This window comes from Balaenoptera physalus (genome assembly GCF_965194825.1).
Source record: "Balaenoptera physalus genome assembly, chromosome: 10".
In the NCBI taxonomy this organism is placed as follows: Eukaryota; Metazoa; Chordata; class Mammalia; order Artiodactyla; family Balaenopteridae; genus Balaenoptera; species Balaenoptera physalus.
The window spans coordinates 106,550,052-106,567,119 of record NC_138889.1 but is presented as its reverse complement, the minus strand read 5'-3'; the positions used below and the strand labels follow the sequence as shown (position 1 = coordinate 106,567,119).

Here is a 17,068-nt window from a genome sequence, read left to right as displayed (position 1 = left end):
TGCGCAGTCACCGTGCCTTACCCCCACCCGTGTCAGGTGCGTTCCCTCAGAAGGTGGGGGCGGCCTGTGGGGGCGGGGCCCGGACTCTCCTGCCCCTTTCCAAGCGTCACCCTCCACGCCTCTCTTCCCAGTGCTGTGTCCATACTAGGTCAGCGGCCTGCTAGGCTTGCCGGGGGCGTGGCATCCGCCCGGGTGGGGCCCACCCGGGCCGGGAGCTGGGACTTAGGCAGAGGCCTCCAGGACTACTGAAGATCCACGCGGTCGGGGGGCGGGACTCAAAAGGGGGAGGAGCCTCTGGGTGGTTGGCGCCTTCTTGACTCCGCCCTTAGCCCCGCCCCACTGCGGCGTTTAAGGGTCTCTCAGCAGGTGGCTGCGCTAGGTCCAAAGTAAGGAGAGTGTTAGGGCGGGGGACACGCACAGACCGTCTAGGCTAGGCCGGTGTTGCCCCTCCTCACTTGGGGAAACTAAGGACCAGAAGGGGCCTGTTTGTAGGTCTCGTTTTACCGAGATTGAGGTGTGGGGGAGGTCCTGCCTCCGCAGCCGGGTAGCAGGGCGGGGCAAGCCTCAGAAGATTTGTTTGGGGCCCGATGGTTTCACAGTGAGTGTGTTTGAACCCGAACAGCCGGAAACGGTTACCGGCTCCCCTAGGCCCGGCTTGTGGGGACCCCAACCGCCTGCGGCTTCCCCTCCCAAGTTCCTCTCTGCCGGGGGCGGTGGGGGGGCGCAGGCCCCCAGGCTCCAGTTTTCTAGCTGCGGAGAACCCACCCGTCGCTTGCAGCTGCCCCTTTTCATCTGGCCTCATGGGGAGCCAGGCTTCCGGGGCCCCAGTCCCTCCTGTGTGAACTGGAGCTCCCTCTATCCCCAGACCTCGAGGCCCCTTCTCCAGGTAGCCGCGTTTTCATTCCTCCCTCCCCACAAGCCCGTCTCCTCCAAGTGTTCCCACCTTGTCCTAGCCCCTCCCCCAGGCTATCACAAGGACCCGCCGCGCCCACGCCCCCGATCTCTACCCGACCTGTGCCCCCCGCTGCCCGCAGGAAGACGCCCGGCCCCAGGCCGGGTTAGCCCCGTGGGAACGGTTTGTCTCGAAAACAGGAACCCGGGCCGGGGGCTGGGCGGGGCGCCCCTTCCCCACCGCAGTCGGCTTCCTGCCCCTCCCGGCTTCCTCTGCCCCACACCAGGCAGGGCGGGGGGCAGGGGGGTGTCTGTGGTGGGGGAAGAGGACCGGTGGTTCAGTTTCCCCCCTCCATGTCCCGCGCGGCCTGACCTCCCCTCACCCACCCTCGGCGCGGCCCGTGGCGCAGCCCCCCCGCCCGCGGCCCTGGTCTCCCGGTCGGCGCGGCAGGGCAGGGGTTAAGCTGCCGCAGGGACCGCCGTGTGCGGGGCGAGAGGGAGCCCCCGATGGGGGAGGCGCAGCCGCCGGTGCGGAGCCCGGCGCAGGGGCGGGAGGGGAGGCGAGGGGAGGGGAGAGGAGGGGGCGGCCGCGGAGCGGGGGCGGGGCGGCGGGGAGCGGGGCCGCGGCGCGGAGAGCGGGCGGGAGCCGCAGCCGCAGCGAGGTCGGCGGGCAGGAGAGCACTGAGGTGGCGCCAGCCGGGCCGGGTGCGGGCTTCTTGCCGCGGGTCCCAAGTGTGAGTGAGCGAGCGCGGGGGGGAGAGGGGGGCGCGCAGGGCAGAGGAGGCCCGGCCCCTAGGGGCCCTCGAGGGCGGCGCAGACGGGCTGGGGGCGGCGGGTGGGTTGGTGGGTGGGGAGGCTGCGGCCCGGGTCAGGGCTAGGAGGGACCTGCCGAGAGACCCGAAGCTCCCTGGACAAGAGCGGGAGGGGGCGGCATCCGGGGCGCACCCGGCCCCTCCTAGCCATGTCTCAGAGGGACCTTCCCCAGCGAATCCCCCATTTGACAGATGAGAAAATTGAGGCTCCGAGAGGCCAAGTGACTCTCAAGGTCACACAGCGAGGAAGCAGGAGAGCCGGGCGGCGATGACTCTGGGTGCCTCTTAGGAAAAGTCTACCAGAGAACTCCATAGAGGAGTCCCCCGCTCCCCGCCCGCAGCCCGGGGGAGTATGTGTAGGGGCGGGGTACCTTTTGTGGGGCAAGGCTTTGCCAGCGTCCATGGGTGCGGGATGTCAGGTCGCTGGGGCCGCAGGGCTGGCCCTGGATCGCAGATAAAGGGGGCGGGGGCGGAATGGGCGTGTGTGCGTACCCACCGGGTGTGTGCATGTGTGGGAGAGTGTACATGCGTGTAGGTGCACTGCCTTGCGTGTGTGCACACGTGTGCGGATGTCAGCGCTGCTGTGGCCGCGGAACTCCAGGCTGGCCTGGCTCTAGTGAGCAGCAGGGCCGGAAGCCGGCCCCTTCAACGGGTTTGCATTCTGGGGTAGAGAGCTGGGTATGTGTGTCCGAGGTTTCCTTCGTTCAGGTGTGCGAGGGGTGTGGGTGCCATTGTGTGTGTGAGAGAGAGTATGGGAGGTAATTGCCTGAGGCTCGGCTTTTTGGGAGCCTCAGGCATTCTTGCACCCCGATGTGGGTCCCTGGCCTCGGGCGTGGAATGAGTGTCTGTCTCTGCATGGGTGCGTATATTCCCGCCAGTGACTGGAGTTGCTGGTGGAGTCGTACAGGCACTCTCCACCCCCCACGGTGCTAGCGCCCCCTCCTGGGCACCCTACTCTGTGCTCGAGTGTGGACGGCCTGTGTGTGCACTCAGTTCGACTGTGCAGTATGGGGACCTGCGTCAGGGTCTGGGGATGAAGATAGCCTGCGGAAGGGCTGAGCCGGGACCCTTGGGGCCTTCACGGAGGAGGTGGCTTGGGAACGCGCGGTTCCCAGGCTCAGGCTTCCCGCTGACGCCTCCGGGCCGCAGTGGGCTCCCCGCTCCGCCCTCTCCGCCCCCCCCCCCCAGGAATGTTCCTCTCCGCTCCAGCCCGCCTCCCCAAGGGCAGGCCCCTGGGGGCTGCCACAGCCCCGCCTCCCCTTCCGGGGAGCCCGGGAGGGGGCGACGCGGGCAGGACGCCTGGGTTCCTCCCCCCTCTCATCCCAGGGAGAAATTCCTCCGAGGTCCCCTCAGGCTCTGGGTTCCCAAAATAACCCTGCGGGGGAAGGGAGGCTGTGAAGGGAGGGAAGCGGGAGGGGCGCAGAACTGAGCTGCGGGGTGCTGCAGGTGCCTCTGGGGAGAGGACGTGAGGAGAAGAGGGCCTGCGGGGAGGGGGGCTGGGATACTAACCAGCCCCCGGAGTTCTGGCTCGTCCCCATCCCCGGGGAGTCCCTCAGCCCTCCCACGACTCCAAGGGTGGGCCGGAAGCTTCTTGGCCAGTTCGTTTCCCAACTGGTGGGTTGCAACATCCCGGGCCAGTTAACCCCAGGAGTGGCCGCGGCGGACGACTCCGCCCCTGCCCAGCAGGGGGCGTGCCTGCCCCGCCCCATTTCTGTCCGCGGGGCCGCTCCCCCGGCCCGCGCCTTCGCAGACTCCCGCTCTGCCTCTCCCGGGACAGGGGTCCGGTCCGAGCCCCGTGGAGGCTCTCGGAGCGCAGCTTGGCCCAGCCTACCCGTGCCGGAGGCCATGGCGGGCACCCTGGACCTGGACAAGGGCTGCACGGTGGAGGAGCTGCTCCGTGGTTGCATTGAAGCCTTCGGTGAGTGGCACGGGAGGACACGCCCAGCCTGAGCCCAGCCGGGCGCCTGAACCCGGACCCCTGCCTCCCAGGGCAGACCTCTGCCCAACTCGCATCCTGCAGCCTCTTTGGCGAAAGTCTCCTCTGCATCCCGGGGTAGAGAGATCCACACGCTGCAGAAAGAGAAAAGGTTTCCCTTCCCTAGTATACCAGCGTTGAAGGGAGGGACGGCGGTGTCCCCAGACTCTGACCCATGAGGACCATTATCTGCCTCCCCGGGGGATCCGGAGGAACTCGCTATTGCGGCCTGGAAGCTGTTTCCGGCTGATGGGGGGTGGCTTATCTGGTGAAGGGGTGCCCCTTCCCCAGGCACTCAGGAAATGACCTCTGGATTCTTGACCCCGCGGAACCCGTCTCCTTCCGCCCCAGCTGGTTCCCCTCCAGACTACAGGCCCGACTCAGACGCTCCTCTCCTCTAGTTCCTCGGATCCTGCCTTATCCCTCTTACACCCTACCTTTACTTTATAATCTGCCTCCTGGTTTCGGAGCCCTGGGAAAGCCGGAGGCGGCCGGGAGCCAGAAACCCGGCAGGCTGCGGGGTAGGGTTTAGGGACCGCGGCTGCGGGACGTAGGGTCAACCCGCTTCTCCTTGACCCCTCGGAGTTAGATGACTCCGGGAAGGTGCGGGACCCGCAGCTGGTGCGCATGTTCCTCATGATGCACCCCTGGTACATCCCTTCCTCTCAGCTGGCGGCAAAACTGCTGCACATATATCCTTCGCCAGCCTCGCCAAGGGCCCTGCGGTCCGGGTCCATAAGGGAGCCCCGCTGCCCAGCGGGGGCAGAGGATGGGCTTCGCTCCTAGAGCGTGGGCCGCTCCCACATCACAGAATTCAGGATTGGCCCAGGCTCCAGCTAGGGCCTAAGCTCCACCCCTTTCCTCCCCTCTGAACTAAGGCCCCGTCCCCGGGTCTCTCCCCAGCCTAGGCCTTGCTCTCTCCTCCCCACAGCCTAGGACCTGCTTCTACTCCCAGCGCAGGTCCTGCCTCTTGCTTCTCTCCCAGAACCCAGGTCCTGCTCTCAGCCTCTCCCAGAATCTGGCCCCCATGTCCACCCAGGCACCCTCTCAAAGCTCACACCTCACCTCTGCCTTCAGCCCCTTTCCAGAGCTTGGGCCCTGCCCACCCCAGACCCCACCCCTAGAACTTCTGCTAGAACCAGGCCCTGCCCTCAGCCTCCCCCAAGAACTCGGGTCCCATCCCCTGCCTCCTTTTCTAGAGTAAGTCTCCATCCTTGTTTTCCTTAACTCTGCTTCACCTACCAACAATCCCGGAAGGACAGCTCCAATTCGCTTCAGGTGAAAACATGCCATCTGGTCAGGTGAGTCTTCCTCTTGGGGCTCAGTCCCCTCCTCTGCTCCCTTATCTCAGGCTTCAGACTGGCCTGAAGGAGTGGAAATAGCTCGTTCTGGAAGCTGGTCATGTGGGTTTGAACCCGGCTCTGTCCATGGTGGTGGTGCTGCTGAAGGCTTGCCCCTTCCTGGTCCTGGACCGGTCCCTGTTTTCTGATCTGCCCAGTGCCGGTGGGGAAGGAAAGAGCTGGGCGAGGGGAACCACAGTTTGAGGCTCTTTCCCCGTCTCTGGGAAACTACGATCCTAGGGAATGTGGGGGAAGGGCTGCCTTGGGTGACTCTGAACCTCCACCAGGTACTGGATTTCAGCATTCCCAGCGGAGTTTGATTTGAATCCTGAGCTCGCTGAGCAGATCAAGGAGCTGAAGGCTCTGCTAGACCAAGAAGGGAACCGCCGGCACAGCAGCCTCATCGACATTGAGAGCGTGTGCGTGGGGGGAGCTCGGAGGGCTGGGAAGGGCACTCAGCATCCTACACCATCTGCACTTAATACATGTTTGTTGAATTGAATGGGTGAGGGTCATGTCACTCTTGCTTAAAAACCTTCTATGGCTCCCTATCGTCTTCACAATGCCTCGGCTGGGGATTAAGGCCTTTCATAGTCTCAGGCCAGCTTGGCATTCCTGCCTCATCTTCCACAGCCCACCGCCCTATACCAGGCACCTCATACTGCAGCTGCACGGGTCCACTCACCATTCTGCAGCCCCTGCATCCTTTCCCACCATGGCTCTTTGCTCATGTCCCCTTGCCTCCTCCTCCGTGTTATCAAAGCTCAGCACAAGTGTGGAGTGTCTGTGGACTCTTTCAGGGCAGAATTTGTCGTTCCTGCCTCTGTTCCTCCATGACACTTTGTGCAGACCCCTGCCCAGAGACCTCTGCACTTGTGCCACGCTATTTCGTGATTGTTTGTTTCTGTGTCTGTCTCCCTCAGTAGACTGTGAGCTCCTCGGGGGCAGGAACCGTGTCTTGCTCATCTCTGTACCCCCAGCGCCTAGCACAGTGCCTGGCACAGAGTAGGTCTTCCATAAATCTGTGTTGAGTGCGTGATGAGGGGGAGATTGCAGGAGGTGCTGGGACTGGGGACATTCGTGCTCTGCACAGTGTCTCGCAGTCAGCGTGAGTGGCATGAGTGTGGGGCCATGAGGGGTGGGGCATCTCCAGCAAAGGACTCACTGCCCCGCCCTACTCCCCCAGCCCCACGTACAAGTGGAATCGGCAGGTGACCCAGAGGAACCCTGTGGAACAGAAAAAGCGCAAAATGTCCCTGTTGTTTGACCACCTGGACCCCATGGAGCTGGCAGCACATCTCACCTACTTGGAATATTGCTCCTTTTGCAAGATCCTGGTGCGGCCCAATGGCCTTCGGTCAGGGAGTGGGTGTGGGCTGGAGAGGGGGTGCCAGGAGGGGCAGGGTCTCTGGGGTAGGTGGGGTCACAGGGTGGGTCTGGGGTTTCAGTGTAACCACCAAAGGGCCACTGGAGGGTGAGGAGCGGCCGTTGGTGAGGGGACGGCCACAGGGTGCTGAGGCCACCCTGCCTGCAGTTCCAGGACTATCACAGTTTCGTGACTCACGGCTGCACCGTGGACAACCCTGTCCTGGAGCGATTCATCTCCCTCTTCAACAGTGTCTCGCAGTGGGTGCAGCTCATGATTCTCAGCAAGCCCACAGCCCCGCAGCGGGCCCTGGTCATCACACACTTCGTCCACGTTGCAGAGGTGCCTGCCCCTCCCCTTCCCCCCAACCTCCCAAATTGCCAGTAGGGCTGAGTCCCTCCTTTCCCCTAACCCACTGCCAGGTCTTCTCCAGAAAAGCTGGGCCAAGTTCTGGGCCCACTCAGTGACTCACTGCCTCATCTCTCTCCATTTATTCCCCAGAAACTCCTGGAGCTGCAGAATTTCAACACGCTGATGGCGGTGGTCGGGGGCCTGAGCCACAGCTCCATCTCCCGCCTCAAGGAGACCCACAGCCACGTGAGCCCGGAGACCATCAAGGTGCTTGAGACTCGGGGGGTCAGGGGAACGGCCTGGTCAGCCTTCCCAGGGCTGGCCTCGCTGAGAACTCCCAGCAGCGCTGGGGGCTGGGCACTCCCTCTTCGTTTGATAAATGAGGAAACTGAGTCTGGGGGTTAAATCCTTTCCCAGTTGCACAGTGAAAGCAGCAGAGTGGAGTCTCACAGGTCTGCCGAACTTCAAAGCTCGTGCTTTACTCTTCCCCTGCTTATTTTATTTTATTTTATTTTTTCGTCCGTGCCGCACACATGTGGGATCTTAGTTTCCTGACCAGGGATCAAACCCGTGCCCCCTGCAGTGGAAGCACCGAGTCTTAACCACGGGACCACCAGGGGAAGTCCCTATTTTATTTTAAAAAACATAACTGGTGACATACATATAGAAAAGTCTATAAAACATATGTACAGTTAAAAAAATTAGAAAACGCCTGTGTAACTACCACTCAGGTCAAGAAGTAGAACACTGCCAGCCCCCGAAGCTCCCAGCACCTTAGAGCATAACTCCCTCCTCATCAGAGGCAAACAATGTCGTGACATTCCTAAGGATGATGACCTTGCTTTTCTTTCTTTCTTTTTAAAAATTTTTATTTATTTATTCATTTATTTTGGCCGTACTGCACGGTATGTGGGATCTTAGTTCCCCAAACCCGTGCTCCCTGCAGTGGAAGCTCAGAATCCTAACCACTGGACCACCAGGGTATTCCTGACCTTGTTTTTCTGGATGGCTTTACCACCTATGTATGCATCCCAAAACCATGTGGGTTTCTTGTTGCCTGTTTTTGAACCTCCTATGAATGGAATTGTGTTGTATATGTGATTTTACTTCTTGCTTCTTTCATTCTTACATTCTGTTGTGTGGAGCAATTGTTCATTCACTTCCGTTGCCGTATAATATTTTAGTCCACCCCAATTTGTGTATCTCCTCTACTGTTGAACATTTGGGGTTTTTCCAGTTTGGGCTGTTACGAATGATACCACTAAGAATATTCTTCGAAATCGTCGTCCTGTGCTGCTCTGCCTCCCTGATCCTCAGTTTCCTCTCCTGTGAAATGGTTTTTTAAAAAATTATTTATTTATTTATTTTCTTTATTTTTTTGGCTGTGTCGGGTCTTAGCTGCGGCACGTGGGGTCTTCGTTGAAGCTTGCGGGATCTTTTGTTGTGGCGCGGGCTCTTCATTGCGGCGTGCGGGCTTCTCTCTAGTTGTGGCGCACAGGTTCCAGAGTGCTGGGCTCTGTAGTTTGCGGCACGCAGGCTCTCTTGTTGAGGCACGCGAGCTCAGTAGTTGCGGCATGGGGGCTTAGATGCCCCGCAGCGTGTGGGATCTTAGCTCCCTGACCAAGGATCCAACCCGTGTCCCCTGCATTGGAAGGCGGATTCTTTACCACTGGACCACCAGGGAAGTCCCCTCTTCTGTTAAATGTTGATGATAATCTGTGCCTAGGCCTGGTGTAGAGGTGTGGTATTTGGTAGTGGGTGTCCCTTTGAACTCATGACCTATGAATTCTGATTCCCAGGGGCTAAGGGAGCCAGTGTTGGGGGATAGTGAGGGAGGCTTTTCACCTTTCACCCATCCCTGACCCTGACTCCACATCCTCTCCCACATTTCCAGGGCTGGGCAGGGGAAGGAGAGTTGAGCCTGTGACATGTGATGTGTATGTGATGTGTGTGTGTGTGTGTGTGTGTGTGTGACCCTCTGCCCTTTGTCTCCCAGCTCTGGGAAGGTCTGACAGAACTAGTGACGGCCACTGGCAACTATGGCAACTACCGGCGCCGGCTGGCAGCCTGCGTGGGTTTCCGCTTCCCCATCTTGGGTGTGCACCTCAAGGACCTGGTGGCCCTGCAGCTGGCACTGCCTGACTGGCTGGACCCCACCCGGACCCGACTTAATGGGGCCAAGATGAAGCAGCTCTTCAGCATCCTGGAGGAGCTGGCCATGGTGACCAGCCTTCAGCCCCCAGTGCAAGCCAACCCCGACCTGCTGAGCCTGCTGACGGTGAGGGGCCAGCAGCGGGGTCGACAGCTGCACCTGGTCCTGCAGGCTTCGCCTTGGGTTCTCAGTTCTGATCGAAGAACTGAGACCCAGCCTGGGCCCCAAGGTTGGGGTGAACTTGGAGAAGGGTTCTAGGCTCCAGATGGGGCTGTGGGCCCCTGAGGCTGGCATGTGGACTTGAGGCTGGGCCTGGGCCCTGGGTTGAGTTCCTAGCAGTGGGCTGTGTTCAAGGTTTGGGGTCAAACTCTGGATTCTGGGTATAGGGGTGGCTTTTATTTTATTTTTTTAATTTTAATTTTCATTTTTTGGCTGTGCTTCTCGGCTTGTGGGATCTTAGTTCCCTGACCAGGGATGGAACCTGCACCCTCGGCAGTGAAAGCGCCAAGTCCTAACCCCTGGACCGCCAGGGAATTCCCCAGGGGCGGCTTTTAAACATGGCCCTGAGCTCTGAGGTTCTGGGCTTGGTCTTGGACTTGGTTTTGAGCCCTAGCGTAGGAGTTGTGTTCTAGTCCAGATCTGGACTAGGTTCTAATTGTTGGGCTGGGGCTTAGGTTTTAATGTTTGGTGTGAAGTCCTACCTGTTTCTAGGTTCTGGACTGAGATGGGGATTGAAATCTGAGCTGGAGTCTGGTTGCTGGATGGGGTTCTATGTTGAGGGGGGAATTTCAGAGCTCTCAGCTGGGTTGTGACCTGGATTCTTGGCTGAGATCTTGGCAGTGCATTGTGTTCAAGGTTTGGGGCCAAGATACAGGTTCTGGTCTGTGTGCTAGGCTGGCGTGTGGTTGCTGGGATGTGTTCTAAGCTGGCCTTTGTCCTGAGTCTAGCTTCTGGGCCAGGCTCGGGGCTGGGCTGCGACCTCTAGGTGGACCTGTGGGTCTGAGTTCTGGGCAGTGGGCTCCTGAGAGCAGCGGAGGCCAGTGGGCGTGATCAGACCTGTGTGTCCCAGGTGTCTCTGGATCAGTATCAGACAGAGGATGAGCTCTACCAGCTGTCCCTGCAGCGGGAACCGCGCTCCAAGTCCTCGGTGAGGGGCGGACTTGCTGCTTACCCACTCGGCCCATCCTCTTCCTCCCCCACCTCTGCCCTCCTGGGAGTTCCAAGATTAGAGGCTACCTCACCCATCCTGCTCGTTGGGCAGGCTTCCTTGTCCCCAGGGCTTGCCCTCTCTCCTCCACTGGGCCCTGGGCTTCCTCACCTCTGGCCCTCTCTCAGCCTCGACCATTCCCACAGCCAACCAGCCCCACCAGCTGCACACCGCCGCCCCGGCCCCCGGTGCTGGAGGAGTGGACCTCAGCGGCCAAACCCAAGCTGGATCAGGCACTCATGGTGGAGCACATTGAGAAGATGGTGGAGGTGAGACTCCGTGGCAGCCGGCTCCGGAGTCTGCGGGGGGCGGGGCAGGCATAGTGGTCAATCAAGGCTAGTTGTGCCAGGGCACTGCCCTGGGAGCCACGACCAGTGCCAGGTTCAAGGGCCGACACTCAGTCTCCAGAAGGCACGGGGCGCAGCTGATGGGTGGGCTTGGGATGGGGGTACGGAGAAGGGAGGTGGTGGGGGAGACAGACAGCTGCCCACGGCTGAGACGCCCCCGCCCCCCTTCATCACTTGGACTGGGAATGTGGGCACGGTGGGGCCGATGCTCCTTTTATCCTCCCCTCCCCCATGTGTCCCTCTATGTACTCCAGTCTGTGTTCCGGAACTTTGATGTCGATGGGGACGGCCACATCTCACAGGAGGAGTTCCAGATCATCCGTGGGAACTTTCCTTACCTCAGCGCCTTTGGAGACCTCGACCAGAACCAGTGAGGAGGCCTGGGGACAGGGGGAGAGGGAAGGCAGGCTCACTTCCCCTTGGGTTTTAGTTTCCTCCCGTGCAAGATGAGGACATTGAACCAGATGATCTTGAGGGAGGAAGCCACCCATGTCGGGAGGGGCTCTTGTTTTCGGGGTGGCTGCCAGCTGCAGAGGCACAGGGTTACCTCACTTATTCAGACCGAAGAGGGGGTGGGGGGACTCCACCTGAATCTTGCAAAGACTGTGGCCTGGGGACTGTTGCTACGTAAATGCCATTTTATTTGTGGAGCTCACAGCTGGCAAAAAGTGTGGGCACGTTGAACTCCTCGGTAGCCTGTCTTAATGAATAGATAAGAAAAGCCTGCAATTAGCAGCACCCACTTGCTTATCAACAATTCACAATTCACATGCTGACAATTTGGACAAACAGCTGGTTCTCCGGAGTAGGTTAAACATGCCCCCTGCAACCATGTTCACACCCTGGTTTTGCTGAGCGGACAAAATTCCAATCAAAATTTATAGTCCATCCCAGGTCGATTTACTTTTTAATGTTATCCGTATTTCAAAAAGCTGGGTTTTTTTCCATATTATAAAAATCCATGGATAAAAAAAATCCAGGTAGTAAAATAGATTTATAGTGAGCAAAGTGTATAAGGTAAGAAGTGAAAATTCCCTCCCTCCTTTCCCACTCAGAGGTTGTCATTAGTAACTATGTTAGTAACATTACTGGCTGGCAATGCCTGTATCTTTCCAGTCTTTTTTTCATGCATGTTGCAAATTGTTAGAGAATTTGTCTGTGTCTGTTTCATAGACAAACAGGATGATGGTATAAATCTAGTTCCGCCAGCGGCGTTCATTGTAGTTGCTTTGTTTCTCCTCCCACTGTTGGGAGCAAATAGTTGAAAACAGAGTTTTCTCTAAGTTGAAAACAGTTCCCCGTCACCTCCCTGGGTGGGTGGATTTTTTCCAGGCCACACTTTTAGGGAGGGTGCAGCCCTTGGAGACCTTCAAGGCGTCAGCTTCATGCAGGCGTCTCAGCCTTAACTCCCCACCTCCTGCAGGCCCCAGGCAGGTATCAAAATCCAGCACCTGGCTCCTGGGGCAGCCGCAGCTCACTGCCTCAATTTGAAGATCTCTCTTTGTTTCTGAAACTTGGGGGTTTCCATTTCTTACAAACTCACCTATGCATTTAAAGCAATTTTTGATATATTTTAACCAGCATCTGGGTATTTGTAGCAGTAGGGTTTTCAGGGTTTTTTTTGTTTTTGTTTTAAAATCACTGTCTTGACAGAACTGCATGCTTTGTGTTTTTTTACTTTTGTTTTCCACTTAAACCCTCATCATGGACATCTTTCCAGGCCGATTCATGCAGAACTACCTCATTCTTTAGAACAGCTGCAGAGTATTACACTATGTGGCTGGGCCATCATTTGCCTCACCATTCTCCTGCTGATGGACATGTAGACTGTTCCCAGTTTTCCGCTATTAATATCCACCATGCTACTGTGAACATCTTTGTACCGATGCACTCAGGCCACTATTTTTGTAGGAGAAATTCCTAGAAGTGGGATAATTGGATCAAAAGATATGCACATTCTAAATTAGAAGAGAGACTGCCAAGGTGACCTCAGGCAAGGTTGTGCCAGCTTGCACTCCCATCAGCAGTGAACAAGTGCCCATTTCCCAACTTCCTTGCCAACAGTGGATGCTATAATAAGCTTTACAATTTTGCCAGTCTAATTGGCAAATGGTGTCTTGGTTAAATTTGCATTTCTTTAATACTAGTGGGGGTAGGATATCTTCATATGTTTATTGGCCGCTTCTATTTCTTCTGTAAATTGCCTGTTCGTGTTCTTTGTCCATTATTCCACTGGGTTTGTGAGTCTTTTTCTCATTGATTTCTAGAATCTCTGTTAATGGATATTAACCCTTGGTGTTGAATATGTTTGCAAATATTTTCTCCCAGTCTGTCATTTATGTTGTCCTTTTCCATATAAAATTTTTTAAAAATGTGTGCTCAATATGTCAGTCTTTTCCTTTATGGCTTCTCGGATTTGTGTTATGCGTAGAAAGGCCTTCATCCCCTCAAGATTACAAAATTCTTCCCTCATACCTTTTCAGATACTTTGAAAATTTTATTTTTTACATTAGTGTTCTGAATTTAGTGGGAAACAAGTTTTCATGAACAGTGTGAGATAGGAGCCTAGGTTTACATATTTTCATAAACCGTCAGTTGTCCCAATGTACCATTGATTTGAAGGACCACCTGGATCACCCAAATACAATGGGCAGGCGTTTCCGACAAGGGCCACCCCTGGTGGAAATAGCTCCCAGTGGCCCAGCACCTATTAACCATTACAGACACTGTTGTCAATGCTCCATGGGCACTATCTCATTTAATCCTTACCCAAAGGCCTCTGAGGTGTAGGAACTATCATCGTCCCCATTTATAGAAGAGGAAACCGAGGGATGGGGAGATTAACTAGCCTGAAGTCACACAGAGAAGAAGTAGAGCCCAAATTTGAACTGAGTTCTGTCCATCTCCAGAGCACGTGCTCACTCTTTCCCTAAAATATGTGAATGGGTGAAAAAAAAGGGCTCCGTGGGGAAGCCCTGGATTACCTTTCTGGCAGGATTATGCAAGAGTGAGACAGGTGCAGCTTTTTCCAATCTTACCTGGTCCCCAAACTCATCAGAGATCTCTTAATTCTCAGGGCTCCGGACTGGTGTTCCACAGAGCTCACTTTGGGAAACAGAAGCTGATAATCCCATGGGAAAGTGCAGAGCAATTTTAGTTTACACACCAACTCTGTGAAGTGAGCAGGGCAGGAATTATGATCCCCATTTTTCCAGGGAGGAAACCCAGGGCAAGTGACTTGCCCAAGACCACACAACTAGTTAGTAGCAGCTACTACATCTGCCTGACTCCAAGTCTAGTGCTCTTTCTCTTTCCTGCACCAGGGGTCCAAAATCAGGAGTCGGTGAGGACCTTTAACTTGGTAGGGGTTTTTCCCAGTGGGATGGGTTAAGCTGGTGGTGGGTGGTCCCAGGGAGGCCCCCAGAGCTGAGGCCCTCCCCCTTCCCGGACAGGGATGGCTGCATCAGCAAGGAGGAGATGGTCTCCTACTTTCTGCGCTCCAGCTCTGTGCTGGGTGGCCGCATGGGCTTCGTACACAACTTCCACGAGAGCAACTCCTTGCGCCCGGTCGCCTGCCGCCATTGCAAGGCCCTGGTGAGCCCCCGCCCAAGCCACACCCCTCCAGCACCGGCCCCGCCCCATCCACGCCCCGCCCTTCCTTCTGGCCCCGCCCCTGCCGGAGCCTTCTCAGCCTAGGCAAAGCTTAATTCCACCTGCCTCTCCTCTTGCTGTTCTGAACAAAACCCTGAGGGGGCCCTAAGGCTCCAGAAAGGGTCAGTCCCACTCCCTGCCCATAGAAAGGAAGAAGTAGAGTCATCCCCTCTAAACCCCTCCCCCCTACTACGGCCCCCTCCTCTATTTCAGATCCTGGGCATCTACAAGCAGGGCCTCAAATGCCGAGGTGAGATGGAATTGCAGGGCTGCTGGGCTGAGTTTTTTGGGAAGAGTTGCTATCTGGGTGAATATTCTTATTTTGGTGGGGTAATTGCCAAGGAGTGAAGTACCTTAGAGCCAAAGAGGCATGCTGATTGATGTGAAGCGGGTAGCCTTTAACAGGGCTTTTGTTGGGACTTCCCTGGCTATCCAGTGGTTAAGACTCCGTGCTTCCACTGCAGGGGGTGTGGGTTCGACCCCTGGTCTGGGAAGTAAGATCCCGCCTGCCTCGCAGTGCTGCCAAAAAACCCCCCCCAGAAACCAAAAACCAAGACAAGCAAACAAAAAACCCAAAAAACAAACAACAACAAGCAAACAAACAAAAACCATGGCCTTTATTTTGGTGAGGCAGCTGTCCAGGAACAGGGAGCTTTGGAGAGGGCACAGACTGCCGAGTAGGATGAAGAGAGCGCTTGGAAAGGAGGCTCTTGTTTTGGTGGGGCAGCTGCTCAGGAGCAAAGGGACCTGGGGAGAGGTGCAGGCCTGCGGAATGGGGTGAAGGGTATTCTGATCAGTTGATCTGGCTGGGTTCCCCATCTGCCTCCCCAGCCTGTGGTGTTAACTGCCACAAGCAGTGCAAGGATCGCCTGTCAGTTGAGTGCCGGCGCCGGGCCCAGAGTGTGAGTCTGGAGGGGTCTGCACCCTCACCCTCACCCACACATACCCACCATCGCGCCTTCAGCTTCTCCCTGCCCCGCCCTGGCAGGCGAGGCTCCCGCCCTCCAGGTAAGAAGGGGTCTCTTTCTGTACTGGCCTGTGGAGGGAGAGAGGCAAGGCCATGGTGGCATAGTATTACCTTCTCCAGGATGGAAACTATTGCAGAGTTTGTAATTGTCTTATTTTGGTAGGGTGATGGAGAAGGGCTGGACAGGTAAGGGTGTCAGAAGGTGACCAGGGAGCCCTCAACCCTCTGAGGCTGAGGAGGAGAGAGACTAATAAATAAAAAAGAGTAAAAGTGAAAGAGACTTCAAGATTCAATTTGCACTCTTATTTTGTTAGGGGGATTGACAATGGATTGGAGAGGGAGTTTGGTGAGCCATTTGCCTGTGTTTTCCTTTTTGGCTGCTTTGGAGGCTATTCTGAGAAAAGTCCCTTGTCCCCCAAATCTCCCAGCAGCTCTCTTGGGGCCATTGGTGGTTCTAGGTCAGTTTTCTGAATGACAGTTCCTCAAATGATTATTTTGCTGAGAACACTCTGAACAACCATGTTAAACTGGGGTCTAAGGCAGTTGACCACAGCTGTTCAGACTGGCCTAAGTCCTCAAAAATAGAGGCAGGCACAGGGCATAAGGTCTCAAATACAGAAAAGATGAAACCATTTGCATTGAGCCTTCCAGAAGTGCCGGGGTCTAAAATGTAAAACACACACAAAACTGACATTTAAGCAAACCGCACCGATACATCTGTGGCTGCAAAAAAGCTGTGGCAAAATGAAAACTTAGAAAAAGAGCCTCAAAAATTGGGCCTTCTGGTCATTCAGTGAATTGATTTTTGGTGGATGGTTCTGCTTCTGGGATGGGGCAGGGTGCCTCCGGGGATGGGGAGAAGGGCTGCTGAGGGCACAGGGACCCAGGAGTTGGTCCTGTGACACCCCCCTCCCTGCAGAGATCCGAGAGGAGGACGTTCAGATGGTGGAGGACGGCGTGTTTGACATCCACTTGTAATCGATGGTGAGCCCCCCTGCAGCCTGTGCAGAGCCTCCCCACTCAGGGCTGGGGCGGTGCGGGGATGAGTGGGACGGGTACTCTGTCCAAATGGCCCAGGCCAGGCGGATTCCTGCTTTTTGGGGAGGGGGGAGGGTCTTCCTCACAACCTCTGTCTTTTTCTTCCCAGCTGTGACTGGATCAAGCACTCATGCCTGCTTTGGAGAAAAGACTTGGACCAGAGCAGGGAGCCTGGGGTGCTGCGGCAGCAGGCTGGGGCTGGGGGGCGGGGTGTGAGGGTGGCATGCGGCTGAGGGCAGGGCCAGGCCTGGTGTCCCTAAGGTTGTACAGATTCTTGTGAATATTTGTATTTTCCAGATGGAATAAAGGCCCAAGTAATTAACCTGGACTATCAACGCCTAGAATCCTTGCGGGGGGCGGAGGGCAGGGGTCCGTAATCACAGGGACTAGAATTGTGGAGCCTAAAACTTTGTAGTCAGAGAATCTTGGGAGATCTGGAATCTCATGTGTCTGGAATCTTGGGGGGGGGGAGTAGAATTGTAGGGGATAGAGCCTTAGAACCAGGAAACCGTGGAACAGAGAGTTTGGGGGGGAGGTCTAGAATCTCTAGGAGTCCAGAATCTTGGGGGCCTAAAACTTGAAAGTAGAATTGCAGAGCCTGGTGGTCATGTATAGCCATAGCCTTCAGCCCGCAGCTGAGTTTCCCTTGCTTGACAGGTGGTCTTTCAGCCTCTGCTTGTATACTTCCAGCAACGGGGAGCTCACTACAGAGAATCATGGGAGGGAGGGGGCAGCCCAGAGTGCTGGATGTGGGGGAAGGAGCGAGGGGGGGCCACACTCCTTGGGCCTGCAGCCTCCTGGCCTGGCGCTGCTGCCAGCCGGAAGGACAGGGACTTCCAGAGGAAATGCATATTGATCCTGCTGTCAGCCTCTGGCAGCCTCTCCCGACCCAGCTCTTCCCTCCCGAGTTTGCAGCATGGAGGTTTTGGGGGTCACCACTACCTGAGGAAGGCTAAGGCCACTTCAGAGGC

General features: G+C 56.7%; 1 protein-coding gene and 1 long non-coding RNA gene across 12 annotated transcripts in view; one reads left to right on the top strand and one right to left on the bottom strand.

Annotated features, from left to right (window-relative positions):
• LOC309668086 overlaps positions 1-17,068 on the bottom strand; it is a 217,791-nt gene that overhangs the window by 120,413 nt on the left and 80,310 nt on the right. The gene's annotated exons all lie outside the window — the stretch shown is intronic.
• RASGRP2 (RAS guanyl releasing protein 2) lies at positions 370-16,423 on the top strand. 11 transcript variants are annotated; one of them, XM_082477367.1, is made up of 18 exons: positions 370-386; positions 3,481-3,621; positions 4,268-4,370; positions 4,917-4,979; positions 5,306-5,437; positions 6,205-6,355; positions 6,553-6,726; positions 6,886-7,002; positions 8,732-9,013; positions 9,957-10,034; positions 10,241-10,363; positions 10,696-10,811; positions 13,894-14,035; positions 14,306-14,342; positions 14,924-15,100; positions 15,374-15,405; positions 15,979-16,043; positions 16,207-16,423. In XM_082477367.1, the coding sequence occupies exons 2-18, from the start codon at positions 3,549-3,551 to the stop codon at positions 16,328-16,330; spliced, it is 1,989 nt and encodes a 662-aa protein (XP_082333493.1). In that variant the 5' UTR covers positions 370-386; positions 3,481-3,548; the 3' UTR covers positions 16,331-16,423. The 11 variants fall into 11 exon arrangements, with proteins under 11 accessions (XP_082333493.1, XP_082333492.1, XP_082333487.1 ...); XM_082477366.1 differs by lacking the exon at positions 370-386 and adding an exon at positions 527-598; XM_082477361.1 differs by lacking the exon at positions 370-386 and adding an exon at positions 1,384-1,419 and having other exon boundaries at positions 4,264-4,370.

Excerpts from the sequence above, each read along its gene's own strand:
- RASGRP2 (XM_082477361.1), top strand. The coding sequence starts at position 1,399 with ATGGGGGAGGCGCAGCCGCCG. Across the intron at positions 4,371-4,916 it reads GCGGCAAAACTGCTGCACAT|CTACCAACAATCCCGGAAGG; the intron begins ATATCCTTCGCC and ends ACTCTGCTTCAC. Across the intron at positions 4,980-5,305 it reads AAAACATGCCATCTGGTCAG|GTACTGGATTTCAGCATTCC; the intron begins GTGAGTCTTCCT and ends AACCTCCACCAG.